The 22935-nt window shown below is 41.8% G+C and overlaps 1 protein-coding gene across 1 annotated transcript in view; it reads left to right on the forward strand.

The window, feature by feature from the left end:
- Positions 1-22935, forward strand: part of PLCL2 (phospholipase C like 2) — a 185667-nt gene that overhangs the window by 115458 nt on the left and 47274 nt on the right. The window contains exon 4 of the mRNA XM_081071617.1: positions 16858-16933. Coding sequence (XP_080927743.1) covers positions 16858-16933 — 76 coding nt within the window. The remainder of the gene's footprint in view (positions 1-16857; positions 16934-22935) is intronic.

Here is a 22935-nt window from a genome sequence, read left to right on the forward strand (position 1 = left end):
CCACAGCCTATTGAATAATGAGGCAGTGGTTCTTCTTCACAGCTAGATGTATTCCTATAAATAACATTTGGCACTACATAAGCTTTGAAGCCTATTTTGTTATGTTAAATTTGGCCTCATCTTCATAAGACTACAATAATTCAGCACTGTTTCTCTCAGTTCATTGTTTCTCGTTTTCCCATAGGTGAGGAGGCTTACCCTCATCTCCTGCCTGGGTGGTGACTTCCCTCTCTGCACATGCACTGCTCTCAGGATTGCAGGAACTGTCACTTGTTTTTCTATTTTAACAGCTACTAGTTTTCGTTCTGTTCGCTTATATTCCCCCAGACTGTTGCAAAATAATTAATGCCACTCACCCCACTAAAATAACCACCTTTGATACCAGAAACCTGATTTTACCACCACACAAATTCATCAGGAATAAAAACAACACTTAATAATGGTTTTAAAGTCTTTTCTAACTTAATTAGGGCATTTCAAATTCTGAGCCATAAGAAAATTACTCTCACAGTAAATTCAGTGGGTGTACGATATGATGTGTTAAGAGTTAAGTTTAACTCTACATACTTAAAAATAACATGTCAAGTAATTTAAAATATTTATTTCCCTACTATATTTAGTATTAGTCAAATCAGTAGGGCTAACTATTACAGATTTTTATATGGAGATTTTAAATAGGAGATCCTTTATCTACTTATACAAATCTTTAATTCAAGTACTTTCTTTGAAATCAGTGTTAATGATTCTAGTTTTCTTTATAATTATTACACTTCTACACTGGAGAGTGATTGTAATGTAGGGTCTCAGCTCCCGCTCCCCGCACAAGAACGCAAGATATGGCGAGGCTAAAAAGGAACAACAACGGAGCCATAGATAGGGGAGTCATACCACTATATTGTCGATGGCAGCTGGTCGAGACACAAAAGCAAACATCTGCCAGTACCCCAACGAGGGGTCTTCCTGTATCCCAGTCTCGCTGGTGGCTGGGCGATACACAGAAGTAGGATCCACATTATCCGCCATCCGCCATCCATGCTTACTAACCCCACTTGCTAGTCGCAATCCGCCATCCGTTTCTCTGCCAACTCAGCAAGCCCCCAGTGTAGCCACATGGGTTATATATATCAGTGGCTAATGGCTAACCAGTAACAGCTGATGGCCACCCAGCCACAGTGGATGGCCACCTGATTACAACTGATGGCCATCTAATAACCGAGCCAGCACCTTTCCACGTGAGCCGAGAGCCAGGAAACAACTCCCTAGGACTCTGTCCCCACAGTGATCATGGAGGAGCTATACCATCATTTACGTTATTATATGGCACAAGATAATTTTAGTTTTTTAATCAGTTATCTGGTGTCCAAAGCAAAAATCTATCTTTGTGAATACAAATGGCTATTTGAGTTGATGGGTCATGTAACATGTTAGAGCGGCAGTTGGGAAATGAGGGCCTACGGTCTGCAAGCTAAGAGTGGTTTTTACATGTTAAATGATTGAAAAAAATTAAAAGCAGTATTTCATATTTCATGACATGTGAAATTCATATGAAATGCACACCTCAGTGTCCATAAACGAAGTTTTATTAGAGCAGAGCCCTATCCATTACATAGTCTCTGTAACTGCTTTCTCACAACAACTGCAGAGCTGAGGATTTGCAACGGAAACTAAGTCTAAGCTTAAAAGCCTAAAATATGTACTGTCCGCCCCTTTACAGAAAAAGTTTGGCAACCCCTCCAAAGGAAGATGGGGAGAAAAGTCCTTAGGTTATTTTATTTGATGCACTGGCTTCCACATTCACTTTTGTCAGCTTAAATTGTGATTCGAAAGGTTTTTCTTTGTTTTAGTAATGTACTCAGTGTATTTTGAATTTTGACCCATGAGAACATCACTCTACTTATTAACTCAGGAGGAGGAGAGCTGTCATTGCTTGAGTGCCTGGAAAAAGCAGTAATGCTAATTGTTCGCATTTGATGGTCAGGAACCCAAAGACACGAGACGTGGAAAGCTAGGAGAAGAAAGCCATGAAAATTCAAGTTTGCTCTGATTTCTTACAGTGCTCATGAGGCAAGTAGCACTGTCAGTAGAAAATGGTGACAATCAACCTGAGTTTTGTGTTACATAATCCAATAAAATTTATAACTAACTTAACTTCACGCACACTGAGTGAGACGCACAGTCGGGATGGTGCTGCTTGGTAAGGAGGCATTAAGAACACGCCAAAGAATCCAGTTAAGTGGTTGGTGCTTCTTTTCTCAGTCAGATCAAGCAGTTCTTGTTAGGGGAGGGTAAAGGCTGGGTAGAGAAAGGGGAATGGGGTGGAGTTGGTAATCATGCTCCACATCTTCTTTAAAAGCCCCATTTCCTTTCACCCTCCCAAAGAGGGAGGAGCGCTTTCTCTCAGATTATAAAATCCAGGCCATGCTAACCACATTCTATTTAAAGCTGTCTCATAAGGAGAGGGGTTAGAAAGGGTGCTGAAGGTGGAGACTAAACCTGAAGCATTCTCCCATCAGGGGGACAGGAAAGCTGCTCCGAAGCCCTGCTGATTCCCACACCCTGCTGCTCTTTATGCTATTCCTCTCCTTCTTAGGCTCCTTACAACCTGTAATCATACATTCATTGATTTGATTCCTTTTTGGAAGGTTCTTCCCCCTCCCCTGAATCTGAGCCCCAGGGTAGCAGGGACAGTGTGTGTCCTGTTCACCACTGTGTTCTCACCCCAGAGCAGGCACTCCAAAAATCTTTATGAATGAATGAATGAATGATGAATGAATGAATGAATGAATGAATGAAAATGACCTTGTGATCATTTTGGATATGTGGATATGTGATCTCCACGACACACATATCAGATGTCCTTTCTACCCGATATCTCTGTCCCAGAGTACCTGTATTTCCCTGAAGTTGACCGATTTATATTATCACAAATAACCGTCCATGGGAAGGTCAGGTTTGGGGCCTGCTGAGAGGGTGGAGGGTGGAGTGGCTGCTCTTCCTGTCTTTGTACCAGGTGGTAGCACCCGTGTCCTAAGGCAGTGAATGGTGGCTTGCCAGTCCAGGAAGAGGAGGACACCTGAGGTACCTGGACAGCTCCAGGGGCTTGTGGGGAGGGTGAGGCCAGAGGCAGAAGGAGCTGGGCCTTGAACAGGTGGGAGGAAGGAGGGCATGAGGGTCCCAGCGCCCTAGATCGTTTACTTCTTGTTTAAGCCCTCAAGTCTCCCCTACCCTTTGCCAGAGGATTCTTTGCATTGTCTGAAATTCAGACTTACAAACTGATATGTCCTAAGAAGTAAGTATAGCAGGCTGAGGAGTGGAGGGGAGAGGAGGAGGAAGAGGGCGGGCTCTTAGTTGTTCAGCTGGCCAGGAGAGGAGCCAGATTCAGTGCAGCCACCCTTAGAGGGGAACACCCCTCACACACATGTCTGATTTCATTGCTTTCCAAAGCACACTCATACATCAGTTGTCATGTGAGCTAACAGGTGGTCATGGGCCCCTGGTGGACCAAGCATAAAAGTCCCCGAATGCCAGGTAGCCACCTTCTCTCAGTTGTCATGCCCAATTAATCTCTGACACTCACTGGCCCTGGGGGGGGAGCCATACCACTCTCCTGTGCTCCTGGGGAAAGAAACCACACACACACACACACACACACACACACACACACACACACACACACACTATGTGCCAGCTCCGACCCCACCTTGGGAAATCCTTTGTCATCTCACCTGCCTTCCTGAGCTAACTCCCAGGGCAACTGGCACCCAACAGAAGCTATGCCCTGGTGTGTTTTGCCAAAGGCACATCTCAATAAATACAGTTGTGAATTCACACAGACCATCCGGGCAGGTGTGCATGGAGCTTGAATACATGTGCACAAGATTGTTCTTACACAGAGACTTTGCGACGAGAAATTGGGAGGAGGAGGAGGAACCTTCCTATTCCCTAGGAAGTAGCTGAGTGGGATTGTTTTTAGCAGGTGATGCTAGCAAAGAAGGTGAGCCCTGATGATGATAGAGTCGCTGCTCTGGTGCTTCCTCTGTGACTGGACGCAAGTCCATTTCCTTATCTGTAAAACGGGCAAAACATCACCACCTGAGCGAGTAAGAGATTCCATGTAAATAGCCCAGAACATGATAATTTCTCCATAAATGGTAGTCATTATCGTGCCATTATTAGTGTTCAAAGGTTAGCCCTGGAAGGCAGCCCTGGAAGCTTGGAGACCTTTAGATGTGTGTATTTTCACATCACTTCGACTCCAGAGGGGCAGCTTTGCAGTTCGTAGAGCATGACAACTCTTTTTTATAAAAGTCAGTTTTAAATTATAAAGTGAAAAGCAGAAGGTAAGGTTTCCCACCACCTTGCTAGGCTAGTTATCACTCTACTCTAAAAGGGGAAGACACAGAAACACGTGAGCTGTGTGGTCAACCTCAGGAAGAATGCCTGGGTTTGTACGGTAAATGCTGTTCAAATGCCTTCTTGTCTTCTAGCTCTGTCATTCCTGGGATACGGTGGACGCTTACTGTGCTCCAAAATCTTGCTTTTCGTTACAGAGAAGTCTCCAATTGCTTTTCTCTCTTAACTAACATCTATACTTAGTTATCACAGCCCTAAGAGAAAGTAATGATGCCGTACAGTAAGAGTATGATTGAATTACCTTCTGTTAATTAGGAGTTTCTAAATCACCTTGATCCCCTTGGAGAAAAGGCTTGATAGAAATACACAGTAATAAAAGCGATACTGTGTTTAATTCTAGTTGCATCTTTTGAAATGTAATTAATTTGGTAAGAATAGTTCTAAACGGGCATGTCATAACTCTAAATGGCCTTTGGTGACTTGAAGGAGTTAATGCAGCATCCAGAACTTCCTAATCTACTCTCCGCTAATAGCTTACTCACGGAATCAATTGGGTTTCATGAGTTCAAGTTCCCCTTTCTTCCTGCAGGGATGATTCAGGCCAGGTTTTAAGCCCTTCACACAGTTCTTTGGAGACACTCCTTTCCACCCAAGATGTAGCTTCTGAACTCACCGTCTTTAAAACTTCCAAGACCTGCAGAGTCACAGTTGGTGCCTTGGCCCTTCTTTCCCTCTTACCAGGCACTTACTGGAGGCAGAAGTGAGTGGCTGGCTGCAGACTACATCCCCAATGGCCTGCGCCAGGCCACCTGCAGGCCCAATGGAAAGTTCCTTCCCAAGTCGCCAAGTCCCTTACTCATACCTGTTCCTACTCTCGGAACTGTAGAGGGTAACTGAGTACAAGGTGCACTTAAATCTCATGCCATCTGAGATGGTATGAGGATGTCATGTAAGCACATCATTATTATAGTTTATAATAAAAAATTTATATATAAGTTTATATATAATAATATATATAAATGTATTATTATATAATAATAGTTCATATATATATGTGTGTATATATATATATATATATATATGAAAAGAGTTTTACGGTGTTACGAGGCTGACACGGCCGAAGGCACCAGAGAGGATGGGGTTTGTGTATGCCCTATCAAGTAGCTTGCTTAATAAGAGAATGTTGCATGCAGCTTCCCCCAGGGATCATGTCGAAAACGATACGTAGCACACCACGGAGACTTCTGATCATAGAGGTTGATCATCAAATGGAGAAAGAACAAGATTATTAAAGTGCACGAGAACGTACTATATGCATCCTCTCCACACAGAAGAGCGCGGAATGATACATTGTTCCATAAACCGATAGGAGTTATTACATAGTTTCTCTGGACAGTGTTACAATTCCAATGGAGTTCCTTTTTAGGCTAGTTTAGGTTCTGTTATTTTGCTCAATTTTCAGTAATTTTTGTTTTCTCTGAGTATTGTATTGTACAGGACCAGAAACAGAAACAAAATCAAAACCAAAATTCTACTCACCTTTTAAAAATTCTGTGTACTTTGTGAAACTAAAGCTGTTCAGAAGTTTGAAAACTTTGCCAACAATTGATAGTAAAATGAATAATTTTAAATCTGTACATTGACTTCCTAACTAATCCTTTGCTATACAGGTGCTCGTGATTTTTCCAGAGCCTTTTTCTGTTTTCCCCTAGCTGCTTTGCACAATGGTGCTTCTCCAGCCCCTGCTCAATTTAAATATGTTTGGGAACAGATGGAGACTTCTAGTAATGCTAAATCCCATTTAATCTAGAAATACGAGTGAATAAGGATTTGGTTATGGCTTTATAGTTTATTCAGTTGTCTACATAAAATAAAAATTTCTTACCTGATTTAAAAATTTATCTTTGGATAAGATAGATAACCATGGCACATTCACTATTTTAATTCCTCTGCACTCTGCCTCTGTGATTTTGTCTTTTGTTTTGTTCTTTTATTCCTCTCCATAGTACTCTTCCCCCACTCCTGATTTCCTCTTTGTGGTGTTTTCTCATATCTCTGCTCCTTTCTCCCTCCTCCAGCCTAACAAATGTGTACTACTAAGGACTTCTAGTGGCTGACACTGGAAGTGCCGCTCAGCAATAACCCACAAGTGAAAGCTTTGAGTCCATCCAAAGTGCTGAAACAAAGTGGGGTGCTGAAACAACCGAAGGAGTAAGAACCTCGGGCAATCTGGTGTTTTGATTGCATGCTATTTATTTTGGTGAATGTTATGCTGAATCCAAATGGTCATTTAGGTGAGAACAGGAGAAACCTATTAATATATAACTCTGTGTATAGTAAGCATAACATCTTTATCTTATCTTTACATGGTGATTCACCTCAGAAATTGCAGGCTAGTTAAACTTGAAGTTTAATATGTGAAATGCAGCCCTTTCTAAGTGTGTGAAGATAATTATGTATTGATTTAGAGTGAGGAATTATAGGTGGAGACATTGAATGTGGTAGAGGAGACTTTTTATTATGTGAAAAATCAACTAGACACCTATAGATGAGATGTGCTGTTACTGTACAGGATTTGCTCTGAAATTTAGTTCATCAGACATTCAGAGGGCATCAGTGTTTAGATAAAAAATTATGTAGCAGGAGAGCCACGTTCTTCACTTAGGTACGTACCACCCTAGCTCCTACGTGAACTTTATGAAAAGTTAGACAATATTGAAAAGCTAGAGAATTCTTGGCTTCCTGAATGTGGACCCTGGGTCACTCATAACTCATAATTCTCTCCAGATTCATATAGTACTTGGCATCTATTCTTTGGCAAGAAATGATTGTTAAAATAGTCAAGTACCGTGTTGAGACAGGCTTAGATGATGCCAAAACCATACTTACGTTGAATAGGATAGAAACGGAGAGTTTATACTTCACAATATAATGGCATAGGAGACTTGAAAAGAAAATTCAGAAAGCTTTTGAAATACTCTTCCTTTATACTCAGTTCTGCTACCTTTGTTTTAAAAATGCAAATTTATTTGAATCCACGTGATTGATAGGTTAGTGCACAGTTTTAGCAGAAGATGGATTTTGTGTTTGCTATGCACAGTTTTGACCACAAGAAACACTGGCGAACACAGAAAACTGCACCTTGGTGAACTGAATACACACACACACACACACACACACACCTCAAACACCTACCAACTACTTCGGTTCCCTGAGTATGTTATGAGCTACTCCCAACCGCATCTTAGGTTACAGCTTTTCATCAGATTTCAGATCACTCTCTTACCACTTCACAGTAACTCACAAGCTGCAACACTTCTGACACCAACTTCCACACGCAAACATCAGGTGTTTTTCAAGGTCAAGTGCCACATCCATTACTATTTAACATATGCAGAACTGTGCTGTCACTTTTATTCAGTTCCTGCCTTTTTAAAAATCGCTCTGCAAAATTTTTGAAAGTCGTGTCCCTAACCCCATTTTCTTCAGAAACCTTGTGTTTTTTATTGCACAGTTTTGTATAGTGCATTGATATTTAGGAAGACGTATGTCCCATGATGGCAGAACTGTCTGTACTGCAATGACATGCTCCGCAATTACCAAATCCAGAGCTCCTCATACTGGAGACTCATCTCCTTCCATAAACCCCACTCACACATCTGTAAATGTTTAATGTTCTTCTCCCGTCCCTGCCCCTCTTACCCCTCCTTTGGTGTCTCTTACACTAGTCCTCTCTGCTTATTCATTGGAGTGATTCTCGAGCACTGTGATGTGTGAATCTCAGCGATCTTAGAATTCCTCTCTCAGGGAGGTAGACCTTCTTTCATCTCAGCTGCTACCTGGCTGCAGAAAATCCCCAATTTTCCGAGGCCAGCACCAAGGTGTCACACAGTTTCTGGTTGCTGCTGCAGATTTTTCTCAAGGCTGCCCTGTTGAAACTCAGCTCAGCTCAGCTCACTAAGGTGGAACTCCACATCCTGAATCAGTTAACATATTACAGACACTTTGTAAATTGTGAAATGCTTTACAGCTGTTGGGTGTGTTGCAGTTTTTCTTATCTGTCCAGTGTACCCTCTATGTCTTTGGCTCTTCCTTCTGTGGTCACAGCCTCCCATCCCTAAGTCCTGCTCTGTCCTCCCCTACTTAATCTCTCAATCCCATCCTTTACCAGCTCCTCGGGGTGTCCTGTGTCTCTCCTACAGCAGTGGCTCCCTGCCGGCTTCAGGCCCCACTTTCAGGTCCCCCACCTCCATATCTTCCATCACCCTTTGTTCATACTTCTCAAATTCCACTTTGATCACAGAGAATCTCTGCTTACAATCATAATTCTGTATCCCATCCTCTCCGGCCCGTCACTCCTTGTCTATCCACATTTCCCTACCTCCCTCTAACATGATGGAAATGCCTGTAGAGCTTAGCAGTCCCTTACACTTATTGATACCCGGCCCCTTCCCATCACGCCTGCAACGCAGGTGGGAGTATGAGGTAGCATCCAAATAAAATATGCTCCTCTCTTCATGTTTGTTTACAGTGCAGTCATGCTTTTTGATCTGGCAGAGCTTTAGGTTCTTTTTATACTTTTTCTATTATGTAGGTTTTTTTCCTTATCATTTTCTATCATTTGCATCATGAAAAATATGGAAGCGGAAGTGAGATTTCATGAAGAAACTAGGACAAGTTACTCTGGAAACGATTCATTATTTAAGAAAGTGTTTTCATAGTGACCTTGCTGGAAAGGATGATGACGGCCGCTGTGGATGACCTGGCATGTCCCTGGATGGTACCCAGCTCTCTGCCCACCCCCACGGAGCAGCACGTGGCCACAACCCTCCACCTGTGTGAGATGGAGAGGGGGGCTAGCTTTCATTGTAGTGTGCAGCTGGGAAAGACACCCACAGTGATAAAACTTTCACACCCCAGTTCAAATGTGTGGTGTTATATCATTGTCAAGTATTAAATGCTATGTTGTATTTTCTAACAATAACTTTATAAGTGGTTTATCTGCCATACTTCAACACTGTGACGTTTTGCTGTTCTTGGAAGCTGTAGGTGAAAGAAAATGTTACCCCTGAATTTCACTATTTCTGCATTTGATTCTAAGATTTTTTTTCACCCACATAATAATAATTATTGTAAAGTGTTAAAAAGAAAAGATAGTATTGTTAACTCAGAGAGATGTTACTTTCAAGATCACAGAAAAAAGCACCAAAGCTTACAGATTCCTAAGGAAATTTCATTCTTAGTTTCTGTCCCATTCTCAGCATTAGTGAGCCAACTCATTTTGTAGGGCTGTGTAGCACAAGGGTGGCAGTCCTCGAGTGACACTGAGCTTTAGAGACTGCCATGAAGATAATTGTCATAAGAGGGAGAATACTACTGCTCTGGATTGAATTAGTTCATCTTTTAAAGCCCCCCCATCTCTGATGCACATTTGCTGTTTTGTTATTCATCCCTGAAGTCCTGAGAAGCAAGTGCAGCTTTGGTCCAATCCTCCTAGGTCCTTCCTGAGCCCGGTGGTACCTGAAGCCACACCTGCAACCTGGGCATTCACTGTCCACCAAGGCCTACCATGGATCTCCAAGACAGACTTGGGACTTGGGGGGTGTTCATTGGGGGTCGGGTATCATTTTCATAAGTCCATTGGCACGTTTGAGAATGATGATCAATTATTTTAGTTGGGGAATATATTTACCTGTTATGTGAATTTGTGTAAAAGGACCAACCTTTTTCGCTCTCTAGCTGTTCTCTTTTATAACAATTTTCATACTTCTCAGGCTTCGTAACATCATTAGAAACAGCTACAACCAAAGCAGCAGCAGTCCCCATGTGTTACGAGGGGGACAGGCCAAAGGAAGTTCTGAAGAGAGCCATTTCTATTTGAAACTGAGGGTGAAAGCAAGATAAAGGGCGCGGGGAAATGTAGACTTCAGAAGATGTTATTACTCTTGCTATTAAATTTCTCTCACCCAAGAGCTTAAAATTGTTGACAAAATTACTTTCATAAGTATCAAAATCTGTGTTCTTGGGATGAAAGGAGATTTGGTGTGTTGTCCAAAATCAGACATAAGATTCTTATATAAAACCATAGATTTGCTTATTCTGAAAACAGAATTTTTCCTAATTGATATGCAAATTTCAAAACAGAATAAAGAAGCAGTCTACAGATATTCAGTAATATTCAATATATTAATGTAATAATAGTCCTTTTCATAACATATCTATAAACAGAGAAGTTTGCCTTACACTAACATGGGAGTATTTTCAAAACAGAGCGTTCTTATAAAAGGCATTTCTGGTTTCTTTCCAGCTTAATAAAATATGAATTTTAATATCTACTTTGCCTTTAGTTGAAACTTCCTGCTTTTCATCTGCTCGAGTCCTATATTAAATCCTTAAATTAAAGTTGATCAAATTTATGAAATGGGTTTCTGGGCTATGTTAAATCCATAGGTTTTTCCTGATGCATTAGTTCCAGAAATTTAGGAGGTACTGGTAACTAGACATTAGTATAAAATCCATTAGCAACAACTATATAAAAGCATCTTGTACTTAATAAACAATATGAGTGTCCACATAGCAAGTTACTAGGGTTGGCAGCAGGATGTCTGGCTGCTGTGCCAAGACTTGTACATTTAAAGGGGATTGATGATATTAAGGTATTTGCATTAATGCAAATAATACTTATAAAACCAACTACTCTAATGAGCCTTGCATTGTACTGACATATTAATGTAATATATGCAGAGAAAATAAGATAAAGCAGTTTTTCCCTTTGACTCATCTTTTGATGTCCTTCCCCACATGTCTGCTTTTGTCTGAGATGCTTATTCTAGTAGTTTCACATTAAATATAAATGATTTCTTTGCTATAATAGTGAAATTGTTAAGTGGAGCCAAGTAAATTGTTTATGGTTGTCATTTTTTAAAAAATGTTTTTCCAAAGCACTTTATAGAAATATTATTTAAACAAAACAATTCTGGGTCAGTGTCGGTAGTTGAGACGATACTGCTATACAGTGCGTAGCACCCATGAGGAGTTACTCAGTTCTCTTTCCGTTTGTACATCTTTCTTCTTTCTATGCAATTGCTACTCATATGTCAAGACCTATCACGGTGCTGTGGAAAAAGCAGAGGCTTTGAGGTCAAACGAAATACAAGTTCCATTGTTTATTAGTTACAGTCCCTTTTGGCCCATAATACCAGATGACCTTGAGAAAGTTGCTTAATGCTCAGCTCTTCTGTGTTCCTATCTGGAAAACATAACATCCTGAATACCCACCTCACTTGGATTTCGTGAACATTAAATGAAATAGAAAGCACCAAATATGTACCTGGTGCAGAGGAGGCACTGAATTGCTTTTGTTTTGATTCATCCAACCAACACTTGTACTATTTATAATCATAACTTGTTATAAAATAGTAGACCCAGACAGAGATTGTAGTCCCCACTAGATTGAATGGCGCCCCCATCTTGGCCCTGCTGTGTCCTCAGTGCCATGTGCTCTACATTCAGTCATAATTGTCCGCTGAAAGAAAGCAAGACAGCAGCCAGTTGGGCAGGCAGGCGAGAAGGCCCATGGCTTGGCCAGCCCTCTCAGCCTGCTAGAACCTCAACCTTGTGTGCTTACAGGAGCCCAGGGTCCAGAGAGCTTCCTGAAGAACACCTAGAACTCTTTCACTCAAAAGGAACTTATGCAAATACTGAAAGAGTTGAGGATTAATGAGCTTATGCTATGGACAATAACTATACACTGTTTGCCATACAGTAATTTAAATATGCACCCTAAATATAAATATATACCCTAAAACTATAAAAAGATATAAACTGGCAGTTCCTCCTCCCAAAGGAAGTGGTAATATTTAATAACAGGTGTGGCGTCATGAATCATCTCTGCTAAGGTCTGAATGTGTTTTCTTCCTGCCTGGTCTGTTCTGCTGGTTGTTTACTGTGTGCCTATGTATCTTAGGCTGGTTACCTCCGAATTCCCCTCTAACGCAGCCTGCAGATACCTGCTGCTCTTCACTTACAAACCTGAGAGGAACGGCTTTTCACTACATTTGCGTTTTCCATGCTGGTATATTAGCTACCTTCATATTCTATGTACTGCTCATGAGTAATGGAGGGGGGTGTATTCACCCCCAGTATCGGGAGAACTTTCCCATAGAAGCCCAAGCCACAAATGGGGCATCAACATGGACGCCAGGACCCACCGTTAAAGATCCCACCAACCTGCGTGGCTTAGGAGTATTTAACTTTGTCACACCCAATAGCACGTGGGCTACAGTGACAATGCCACATGTTGTCATTAGTGTTTGCTCACCATCCAGGGTCAGCAAGTCTTTTATTCATTTTCAGCACTTAGTCAGGGGACCACTTAGAGGGCCTCAGAAAAGATTATCCCAAGAATAAAGGATTGATCCTCTAAGTATTCCAGAGCACAGGAGGCAGGTGAGCTTCCCTCTCCAGCCCTTTAAGATGGGTGTGCGTTTCTTAAGCCTTGCATGTTTGTATTTTACAGCTAAAAGGTGCAGAACTGTTTAACCTTTGGTGATACTGAAAGATACTTTCAAGAGTAGTAGTGCCATCTGTTGTTTTTTCTGAACTTCATTGCAGGCTTTTCAAGTAAAACTAAAATCAGTGATGTGTGTTTGAAACATTGCCAGGGAACATACGAAAGGACGGCATCCTCATTCAACTTATGTGGGGCTACCCGAACATGCTCCCCCAGACTCCTGGATAAATGGGGAGTCACCTGAGACTTCTACCCGCCACGGGCGTCTTCATTGAGCCATTCATATGCATCTTCTCATTTATTTCTCACAACATCATCAGAGTAGTGTCTTTTATTAAACTCATTTTGCAAGTGGGAAATTATGGCTCCATGACATTTAATATCTTGTCCCAGATGACAAGGCTAATGAATAGCAGAGCCACAGTTTGAACCTGGATAAATATGTGCTCTTTCTGCCCCGGCACCACCCCCAGTATGAATCCATTTCAACCACCTTTTCCCCACAGGTTGTCTACATGTCTGAGCCTGTGCTCAGTGCTACAGCTTTGCTCTCCATTCCTTCTGCTATTGCTTCTGTCCCGCCCATTGGTTTCATGACCAAGTTCATTTTATTGCTTGTATTTCTTTTTTCCTTTTTCCTATTCGATTGATGAGGGCACGGTTGGCCAGTTCTTTGATACTGGGCTGTGACAACTATCATCGTTGCTTGAAGAAGTCCTTGCTTCTTCATATCTCTCATTTGGCTTGACATCAAAGCTGAAAAAGGTTACCAATGACGGTATGAACCTTTTCAGTATGCGGATTATGTAACAGTACAAATGACTGTATGCCAGTATAATCGAGTTCTTAACTATTCATTTTTATCACTGCCTCTTCAATATGTCAAACTGTAACATAGACTGTTTTAATGTATAGGAAGGACTCAGATTATGAAGAATGAATGTGAAAACACTGAATGCCAAGGTGTAAGCCCCACCACTGGGCTGTGAACTCCGTGAAGATGGGCTATATTCTGTGGGTCACTATGTCCCCAGATCCTACTCAGGGACTGCCCATAGTAGGCCTTCTATGAATAATGAATGAAGAAGTCATAAATGAACACCTGCTTTGGCCTTCAATCCTTCGGATGTTTACTGTAAATTTCTGAGAACAGTGGAAGTTGATAAATGCTGTGAGACTCACTTTAAGAATTTGGTGCACTTCTTAAGAGGCATTGTGGGGACAGAGTCCCAGAGAGCAGTTTCCAGGCTCTCAGCCTCATGTGGAAAGGTGCTGGCTCAGGTAGTAGATGGCCATCAACTGTGACTCGTTAGCCATTGGCCACTGATATAACTGACATGGCTGCGTTGATTGGTTGGTTGGTTGGTTGGTTGGTTGGCAGGCAGGCAGAAAAGCAGATGGTGGATTGTGGATCGTGTGGATCCTACTTCCTGTGTGTGTCTCGCCCAGTCGCCAGAGAGACTGGGGTGCAGGAAGACCCCTTGTTGGGGTACTGGTGGATGTTTGCTTCCTGTGTATCCAACCCAGCCACCAAGGAGACCATAGTGGTATGACTTCCCTATCTATGGCTCCATGGGTGTTCCTTTTTGGCCTCACCATGTCCTGCGTTCTTATGTGGGGAGCGGGACCAGAGACCCTGCATGACAGGCATGTTGATTATGCTTTAGTTTAAATAAGTGTAACTGACCAAAATACGGTGTTCTTTGAGTTATACAAATAATCCAACCTACATATATTTAGTTTTTATAAAATTACTATGATGTCAGGCAGGGTGTCAGGTGGGGTCTCTGGTCCCGCTCCCCACATAAGAATGCAGGACACAGTGAGGCCAAAAAGGAACACCCACGGAGCCATAGATGGGGAAATCATACTACTATAGTCTCACTGGTGGCTGGGTTGGAGACACAGGAGGCAGGAGCCACACTATCCACAACCCGCCATCCACTTGTCTCTGCCAAACAATCTCACTTGCTAGCAATCCGCTTCTCTTCAATCCGCAATCCACACTCCGCCGCTTGCTAGCTCAGCCACCATCTTCTTGCTAGCCCCCCATTTTTTGCTAGCGTAGTCACAGCAGTTATATTAGTGGCCAATGGCTCACGGGTTACAGCTGACGGCCAACTAGCCACAGCTGGTGGCGAGCCAATCACAGTTTATGGCCATTTACTACCTGAGTCAGCACCTTTCCATGTGAGGCCGAGAGCCTGGAAATTGTTCTCTGGGGCTCTGTCCCCACATATGGCAGCTAATGATAAAATACTATAAAGAAAAACAAGGCCGATTTAAAGGGATGAAGAATGATGGATTGGTGTTTATTTAGCACCAACACCATGTAAAATAAATGAGTAATACTATAATGCAAAATATTTGGACTTTTAAATACAAAAGTAAGCATCTATAATTGTACCCATTTGAGCCATGAGAGCTGAACCGGGCTATTCTATTTTCATAGTAATTTTAGAGCCGAAAAGATTATTTGAGACAGAACTTTTCCCAACATTTTGATAAATAAAATAATGTATCCTGATTGTGGGGACAAAGCCCCAAAAAAACAGTTTCCAGGCTCTCGGCCTCACAATAGAAAGGTGCTGGCTCGGGTAGTAAATGGCCATCAACTGTGATCAGATGGCCAGCAGCTGTGGCTAGTTGGCCGTCAGCTGTAACCTGTAAGCCATTGGCCACTAATATAACGGCTGTGGCTATGCTGGCAGAGAGAAGATGGGAGCTAGCAAGAGCGGATTGCAGAGAGGCAGATGCCGCCGGTGAGAATATAGTGATATGACTCCCCTACTTATGGCTCCATGGGTGTTCCTTTTTGGCCTTACCGTGTCCTGAGTTCTTATGTGGGGAGCGGGAGCAGAGACCCCGCCTGACACCCTTCGTGACACATGGTGTAGTCAGCAGGATACAGTGCTGGCCAAAGCTCTCCGAAGGGCAGTGCAGCAGTTTGTGCGTATGAAAGCTCAGTCTGAGGAAGACCAGGAGGAGCAGCTGCCGGAGAGCTCGATCCCCGTGGAGGGGTGGGAAGACGTGGATGGTTCCCCAACCAGCAGAGGCCGGAGAAAGCGAAGGTTGTTGCCGCCCTGTGGGCTGGGAAGTGCTTGCTGAGGCAGCCGGATACGGGACTTGCCCCAGAAGGAAACGCTTGCTGAGTCCTCCGTGGGAGATGAGGGTGAGGTCAAGGTCATCCCTCACCCCCAGGACAGCCCTGGCGAATGACTATGGACTATGAGGAATTGCCTTCTATCCCTGATTTAATGGACGCTTGACTGTTTGGGAACATACCACCATGTAGTGGGACTGGCGGATGTTTGCTTTTGTGTCTTGACTGGCCGCCGTTGATAATATGTAAGCACACTGAACCTTTTTCTTATTCAAGCTTGACTCTTAAAGCAAGCACATGCAATTTGGAATAAGAATTCAAACTTGAATAATTTAAAATCATTGATAGGATATTAAAAATACTAGTTTGAATGGTCTCATTAGTGATACATCCAATAATAGCTGTTTTTTGATCCTGATTGTAAGTGTTAAACTAATCTTTAGATGAAGGCATTGTGGCTGAAATGGATAAATTGTATAGGTGTTGGAGCATTCTATAAGATGAAGTTAAAGGGTATGTTATAATGAATGACTGAAAATATGGCATAAAACAGAGGTCAGATGTGTGCACGTATTTATTTGTATTTATTTGTAGCTTTTCACACTGAAACAAACTCAGTTCAGTACGGGCTCAAGGCCCAAATTCAGTGAAGTACAAGCCTAACTATACCTGAAACATAATAATCACAGTCTTGTTTAAACTCTTACATGGGGATGCATGATTGTATCATTTTTCACATACACATTTCAACTTGAGAGGTGGGATGTCAGATAAAAGCGCGATGTGGGTCATCACCTCCGCCTGACTTTAGGGGAGGAGCCTCGTCCCTGTGTGTAGACCGGTGTTCTGTTGTCACATGTAACCTTGTGTCTGGGTGTTCCCTTTGCAGATGATCCAGTCCCTCAAGGCCTTGATTGAAAATGCTGATGCTGTGTATGAAAAGATAGTACATTGTCAGAAGGCAGGTAAAGTAGAAGTTTCTTTTCTTTAAAATAAAATTAGTAGCATGATATATTTGCTCCTAAACTATTTCATCTATTTGGTGCTATGTCAAGAAAATCAGACATAAAAATTATTTTTCCATGGTTAAAGAAAATACTGATTCACTGATCTCAAGCCTGGCTAGCAAAATCACCGGGGGGGGGGGGGGGATTGTAAATATATTGACATTGGTCTGGGGTGTGGCTAAGAATTCATAGCTGTTCAAAGCTCTCAGGTGTTTCTAATGAGCCGCTAAGACCAAGAACCTGTTCACTAATCTTTTCCTCGGTGTTACCTGTGCTGCCAAACCCCCTCCTGTCATCCATTACTTTGTAGCACATGGTAGAAAGGGTGAGGCTTGAGCAGAGAAAGATTGAGTTCTTAGAAAGAATGGGCACCAGTTTGTAACCTCTTGATACATTTTAATGCACTGATATTTTCAAATGCTGATTAATCCATTAACATCTAAATGTCATACTAGATTATAAAGTTCTACTTATGTGAACATCTAATTAATTTTAGCTGTGATAAAACAAAAAAATCAAGTATTCTTCACTGGGATAAGAATAGCCAAAATGGAGGGTTTGTTTTTCTTCAGTTTTTAAATTTTATTTATCAAGTATTCTTCACTGGGATAAGAATAGCCAAAATGGAGGGTTTGTTTTTCTTCAGTTTTTAAATTTTATTTGAGTGTCAATTTGGAAGATTCTAATATGGAGAATATTTATAATTCATAAATAAGAATATCTGTCCTTAATTTCTAAGGTTTTTGGTTACTGTTCTTTACAATCAAGAGACTAAACTATTACCTACCCTGAAAAAAAATCGTCTCATATCTCAGACTGAACTCATTTAAAATAAAGGATCCATGTGACATTTTTTTTTTCCTTTGGTGTTTATTGAAGGAATGTGCACATTTGTAAGTAATCGACAGACTAATATCTTCACCTTGTGTTACTCATCTGGTTAGCAAAATATTATGAGCGAAGTGATCTTTCTACTGCTGGGATAATATTCCCTATAACCACAACTAAAACAAGTTACTCCAAACACCATTTTTATCAAGTTACTACCCTACATAAAATCATCCAATAGCTTGCTAACGTCTGTTATGTCAAATCTAAACTTCTAATTTCCCATGCAAGGTCATCTACCAACTGGCTCACCCATTCCGCCAATATTGCATGAAATTTATTAATTCATTCGGTTCATTCATTTAATAAATATGTTTTGAACTTCTATGCATAAGTTACTTGTAAGAGCTATTACATACCAAAATATCAAAACATAAGCAAGATTGGTTTTTGCCTTCTAGATCCTTCAAATCGAACAGGAGATATGAAAGTAATCACACACAGTCAAATGCATTGAGAACTTACTGTGTGTTACTTGGGAGTCTGAACTCGGTTTGTGAGGCATTGGGAGCCATTAGTTTGGGGCAGAATGGGAGCGAGATTGAGCTTAAAGGTAATGATATAATATCATAGCTGTGTGCAGAGAACTTTTGTGGACAGAAAGCAATGAGGAAGCTATTGAAAGCAGTGAGGAAGGGTAGAAAGTGACAGTGCCAGCCTGGACTTTCAGCTGCCCTCCCCATTCCCTGTGTGTTTCTCCTTAGTCAGATTTTCACACGCCATCATTCTGGGAAGACTTCTCTTTCCCTCCTTTCTGTCAACCTGTACTTTTCTTGTTTTTGTCTCCACCGTCTTTCAGGAGACCTTTTCTGATTCCAGGATTTATGTTACCTAACCATTCTATTCAGCCCTTCAAACGTGTACCAGTTTTGTTCAGCTGGTAGAGAGCTTCTTCAGTTATTCTGTGTTTTATTAATGTATTCCATCTTCCAGACATGATAATGACCTCCTGTGGCACCAGGTTTGCATATTTATTGGGTTGCTGTCTGGATTTCACCATGGCATCTGTTCTGACACTCTGTACAGAGTAGTCGCTCAACTATTAGTTGACTAAATGGGATTTGACTTTTATTAAGTATTCAATTCTATTAAATGCACGTATTTAATTGTGGGCTGTTAGAATTTGAAGCTACCTTTATAAGGAAAAAATATTAATTTAATAATTTGAGTTATTGTCAATTCTTTGCAACTTCATGGGTTTACGGAGCTTGATAATTTCTAGCATAATTCAGCTTTATATTGTTCTTCTGTTTGATTTCATTGAGGGATATATGTGCTTGTGTTTTAAAAAGCCGAAGAGTCTTGTCTATTAAGGATTTTGCTTGGGTCGGGGCAGGGAGAGAGTAACCTCTGTGTAATGGTTTGCGTCACTCTGGGTTTAAAGATCTTTAGAAGTATATGATTATCTTTTGGTTTCACACTTACTGCTGAACACCTACACAACCCTTCTGTTATCCCAAGTGCTTATTTTAGAGTCCTTTGATCTTTTGTTTTTCGTGTTTGCCGTTATCATAAAGGCATATAGTCATTAGTCATATAAAGAATTGCTAATTTTGTATTGGGCTGAAAAACATTTGCATAAGATTTTACTTTTGATAAGCAATTGTTATGCTGCTTGCATAACTTTACTCTTGCCATGACAGAATGAAGGTATAAGTCACCAAAGTGCTGCAAGAGGGGATTATTTTAGAAGTATTTCAAACCTTAAAACACAAATTTATATCCTTATTAGATAAACCTTCCCTTTAAACAATTAAGTGAAGATAAGGAGTTACACTCCCACCTCCAGCCAGTCTCCTGCTGAAAAGTGCAGCTCGTTTGGACAGGTTCAACTACTGGCTATGTAATTGATTTTGTTTTTTTGACAGAAATGTGTATGCTCATTGTTATTGGGAAGTGGGTGTGAGGCAGGAAAGGAATGCAGAGAAGTGAAGACCCCCAGCCAAGGTGGGCTAGGACCCAGCAGGCCTCAGTGAGTAGATGACTCAGAGGGGCCCTGGGAGGACAGAGGAAACCACCAGGTGAGGAGCAGTTGGGCCAGCCTGCATAGCTCTTTGAAGGAGAGAATGTGGCAGCACAGAGTATTGAAGGGTTAAAGGGAAATCTTAATAAGAAAACCATCCTAGGAATATGAAAGATCCAGTGAAGAGGTGAACAGGAAGATGTTAAAAGATGAGACAGGGATGACGGATGGAGGAAGCGAGGAGGGCAGGAATCAAGTACAAGCCATGAAACACTTGATCTCAGAAAGGGGGAAGGACCCCCTCTTCTCAGACACTACAGAAACTGACATCTAGAGAGATGCCGAGAAAGAGAGTATTTTCCATTGAGAATGTGGACAAAACAGTATGGCCGTAGGAGGACAGTTTTGAGGGTGAGGAAATGAAAGAGGGAACTCAGGACAGGGATAAGTGTGGGGGGGAGAGGGTTTGTTCAGTCAGAGATCAATAGTGCCAGTAAAAGGGACCAATTAAATGTTGGATCATGCAGAAGTGATGTGGATGAGTGAGTGGGTCTGGGCCACCATGTGTGAGAAAGATAGGTAAGTAACAAATGGTGTGGCTATACAAGAGTGAGTGGGCATAAATTAATGAGCACTGGTGGGTACACTCGGACACACACATTCTCCTAAATCTAAGAAACATGTTCTTCCGAGAAATAGCAAAGTAGGTGATTGGTAAGGAACACATGCAGGGAGAGGAATAGGAATCTATAGAGGGAGAAGCATCTTAAAAATTCAGAAAAGTTCTTTGTTCAAAAGTTTATAAGAGTTGATAAAAGATTAGCCAGATTCTTTCAGGAGAAAAGTCTTTTCCACATTCTTTCTCTCTCTCTCTCTCTCTCTCTCTCTCTCTCTCCCTCTCCCCCCCTCTCCTCTCTCTCTCTCTCCCCCTCTCTCCCTGTCTCCCTCTCTCCCTCTCTCCCTCCCTCCCACTCTCCCTCCCTTCCCGCCCTCCCTTTTTCTCCCTTTCTCCCTCTCCCTCTTTCTCCCTATCCCTCCCTCTCAATGGCCCAAAATGGCAGACTATCATTGACTTTTAATTTCCTTTTTAGTCACTGACTTGAAATGCTTCATAAAGGATAGGAAGATGATCTAGAAGGAAACTCAAACTGCTTCAGTGAGTTGGATGTTTTTGTCAAGTGAATTTAAATGGAAAATAATTTGTTCTCTGGAAAAGGAAACAAAAAAGCAATGACGTACTTTCTGTCAAAGATGGTGAATTAACAGATGCATTTAGTCTCCACTCCCTTCTGAGCCCCATTAAAACGACAGTAAGTGTTTTGTTTTTGTTTTAAAGTGTAAACCCATAGCGACATAGAAAATGGGAGTACCAAAATTTTGGAAACTGAAAAACAGCTGAACCAATGATAATTGCTTTAGCTGACTCAAGCAGGATGAACCTGAAGCCAGCACTGGGGTATCTGACAGTCTGATTTACACCGAAGACCACCCCCCACCAGTTCACAAAATGGTGATGGCAGGTGCCTCTGGAAGTTAGGGTAAAGGCAGCTAGAAGAGAGCTCTCCCAAAGTTCCCGGGTGGCTGAGAAACTACATCTCTCCTGACAGTGGGGAGGTTAAAAATAGCAAAATTCTCATCCTTCATATGGAGAGTTTGATAGGTAACACTTGAAAAAACAATCTAAACAATATAAGCATGTTATTTAGAAATATGGACATACTCATAAATACTAAACAAGGAAACAAAACTCAGCTAAAGTGGATGAATGTCACTGCTTCTGGAGAGCGGGACTTAGTGAAAGCTATTTGGTTCTTTGTGTGCGTACATAATTCTGATAAAAATTAAATTACTATTAAATTTAAATTTAATCTAAATTACTAAATTCGAAACCAAAAAATGGAAAGGAAGGATTCAAAGCTGCCCGAGGGGCTCCCTGACTAAGAATGTTCCCAGAGAAGATGTGGGCCGCACCCACAAGGCTTGGGGCCAGTGTTAGGTGGTAGGTGAGCTGACTGCCCAGGACCCCTGCTGGCCTCCCTGGCTTTCTGCACAGGCCCAGTGCCCAGAGGATGTCTAGGTGTCTGGGTGGGCGAGAGGCTCGGTCCTCTTCTGGCAAAGGGAATCTGTTCTGACTCTTTCAGAATGAGGGAAGATCAAGCTCTAAATGAAAGAAAACACAGCCACCCTATACCTATTTAAATAAGAGCTTCTTTTCTAAAGCCTCGAAGTCTCAGGTGTGGCAGAGTTGCATCGTGACTGAGTAAAGTGGGATATAAGGTTAACTTTCCAAATAATGAAAGCTTTGCTTACGCGTCATTTTAATCAGTCTAATGGAAATTTTCCTATAGTGGATTCTCCCGCTTTCTTGAATTTGGTTTCCCTAAACGAATTTGAACTTTTGATGACTCGAGGTCATCCTGGGAGGCATCTATTACTCCTCTCCTGTTTAGTGTATCTGTTTCCCCAGGGGCCCTCGCAATTGGGAGGACCCTTAACCTTCACACTCAGTGGCCTTGCTCTGTCTGTACAGACCCCATCCCCAGGGTCAACCGTTTAATTCCATCTCCTCATTCAGCTTTCACTTCTTAGTGCTAATTTGTACTGAATTTCCGACTCTTTGTGCATCCCTTGTGTGTGTGTGTGTGTGTATGTGTGTGTGTGTGTGTTGTTTTTTTGCCTTTCTAATTTGCTGCTTCTAGTCTGCTGAGCTGTTGGCATCTCCGCTGGGACCAAACTTGATAGATTTGTCTTACCTAAAAGCAGACTAGCGCCTGATGTGCTGCCATATAGGAGAACAGGCACAGTGCTAGGCCAGACCATGTGACCTGGATTTCATTGCTCAGAGACCTTTTCTGTTTTGCATGCTCTTCGGATCTCGGTGTGTTTTTAGGAGCTGAGCTTACCAGATAAGTAACCTGTCCCCGTGTGTCACTTGGTTTGCTCACATCATTGTCTTGCCCAATATAGTAAACATAAAATCTTTGAAGATTCATTCTGAAAGCACTTCACAAGTGTTCTGTTTGAAAATATTTACAAAAGGAAACCTGGGAGTCTGTAACTTTTGTTTTCATTTATGTCACGATGTTTCTCAGCGCTGTTTTACAGAAGT

Source organism: Rhinolophus hipposideros (genome assembly GCF_964194185.1).
Source record: "Rhinolophus hipposideros genome assembly, chromosome: 14".
NCBI lineage: Eukaryota > Metazoa > Chordata > Mammalia > Chiroptera > Rhinolophidae > Rhinolophus > Rhinolophus hipposideros.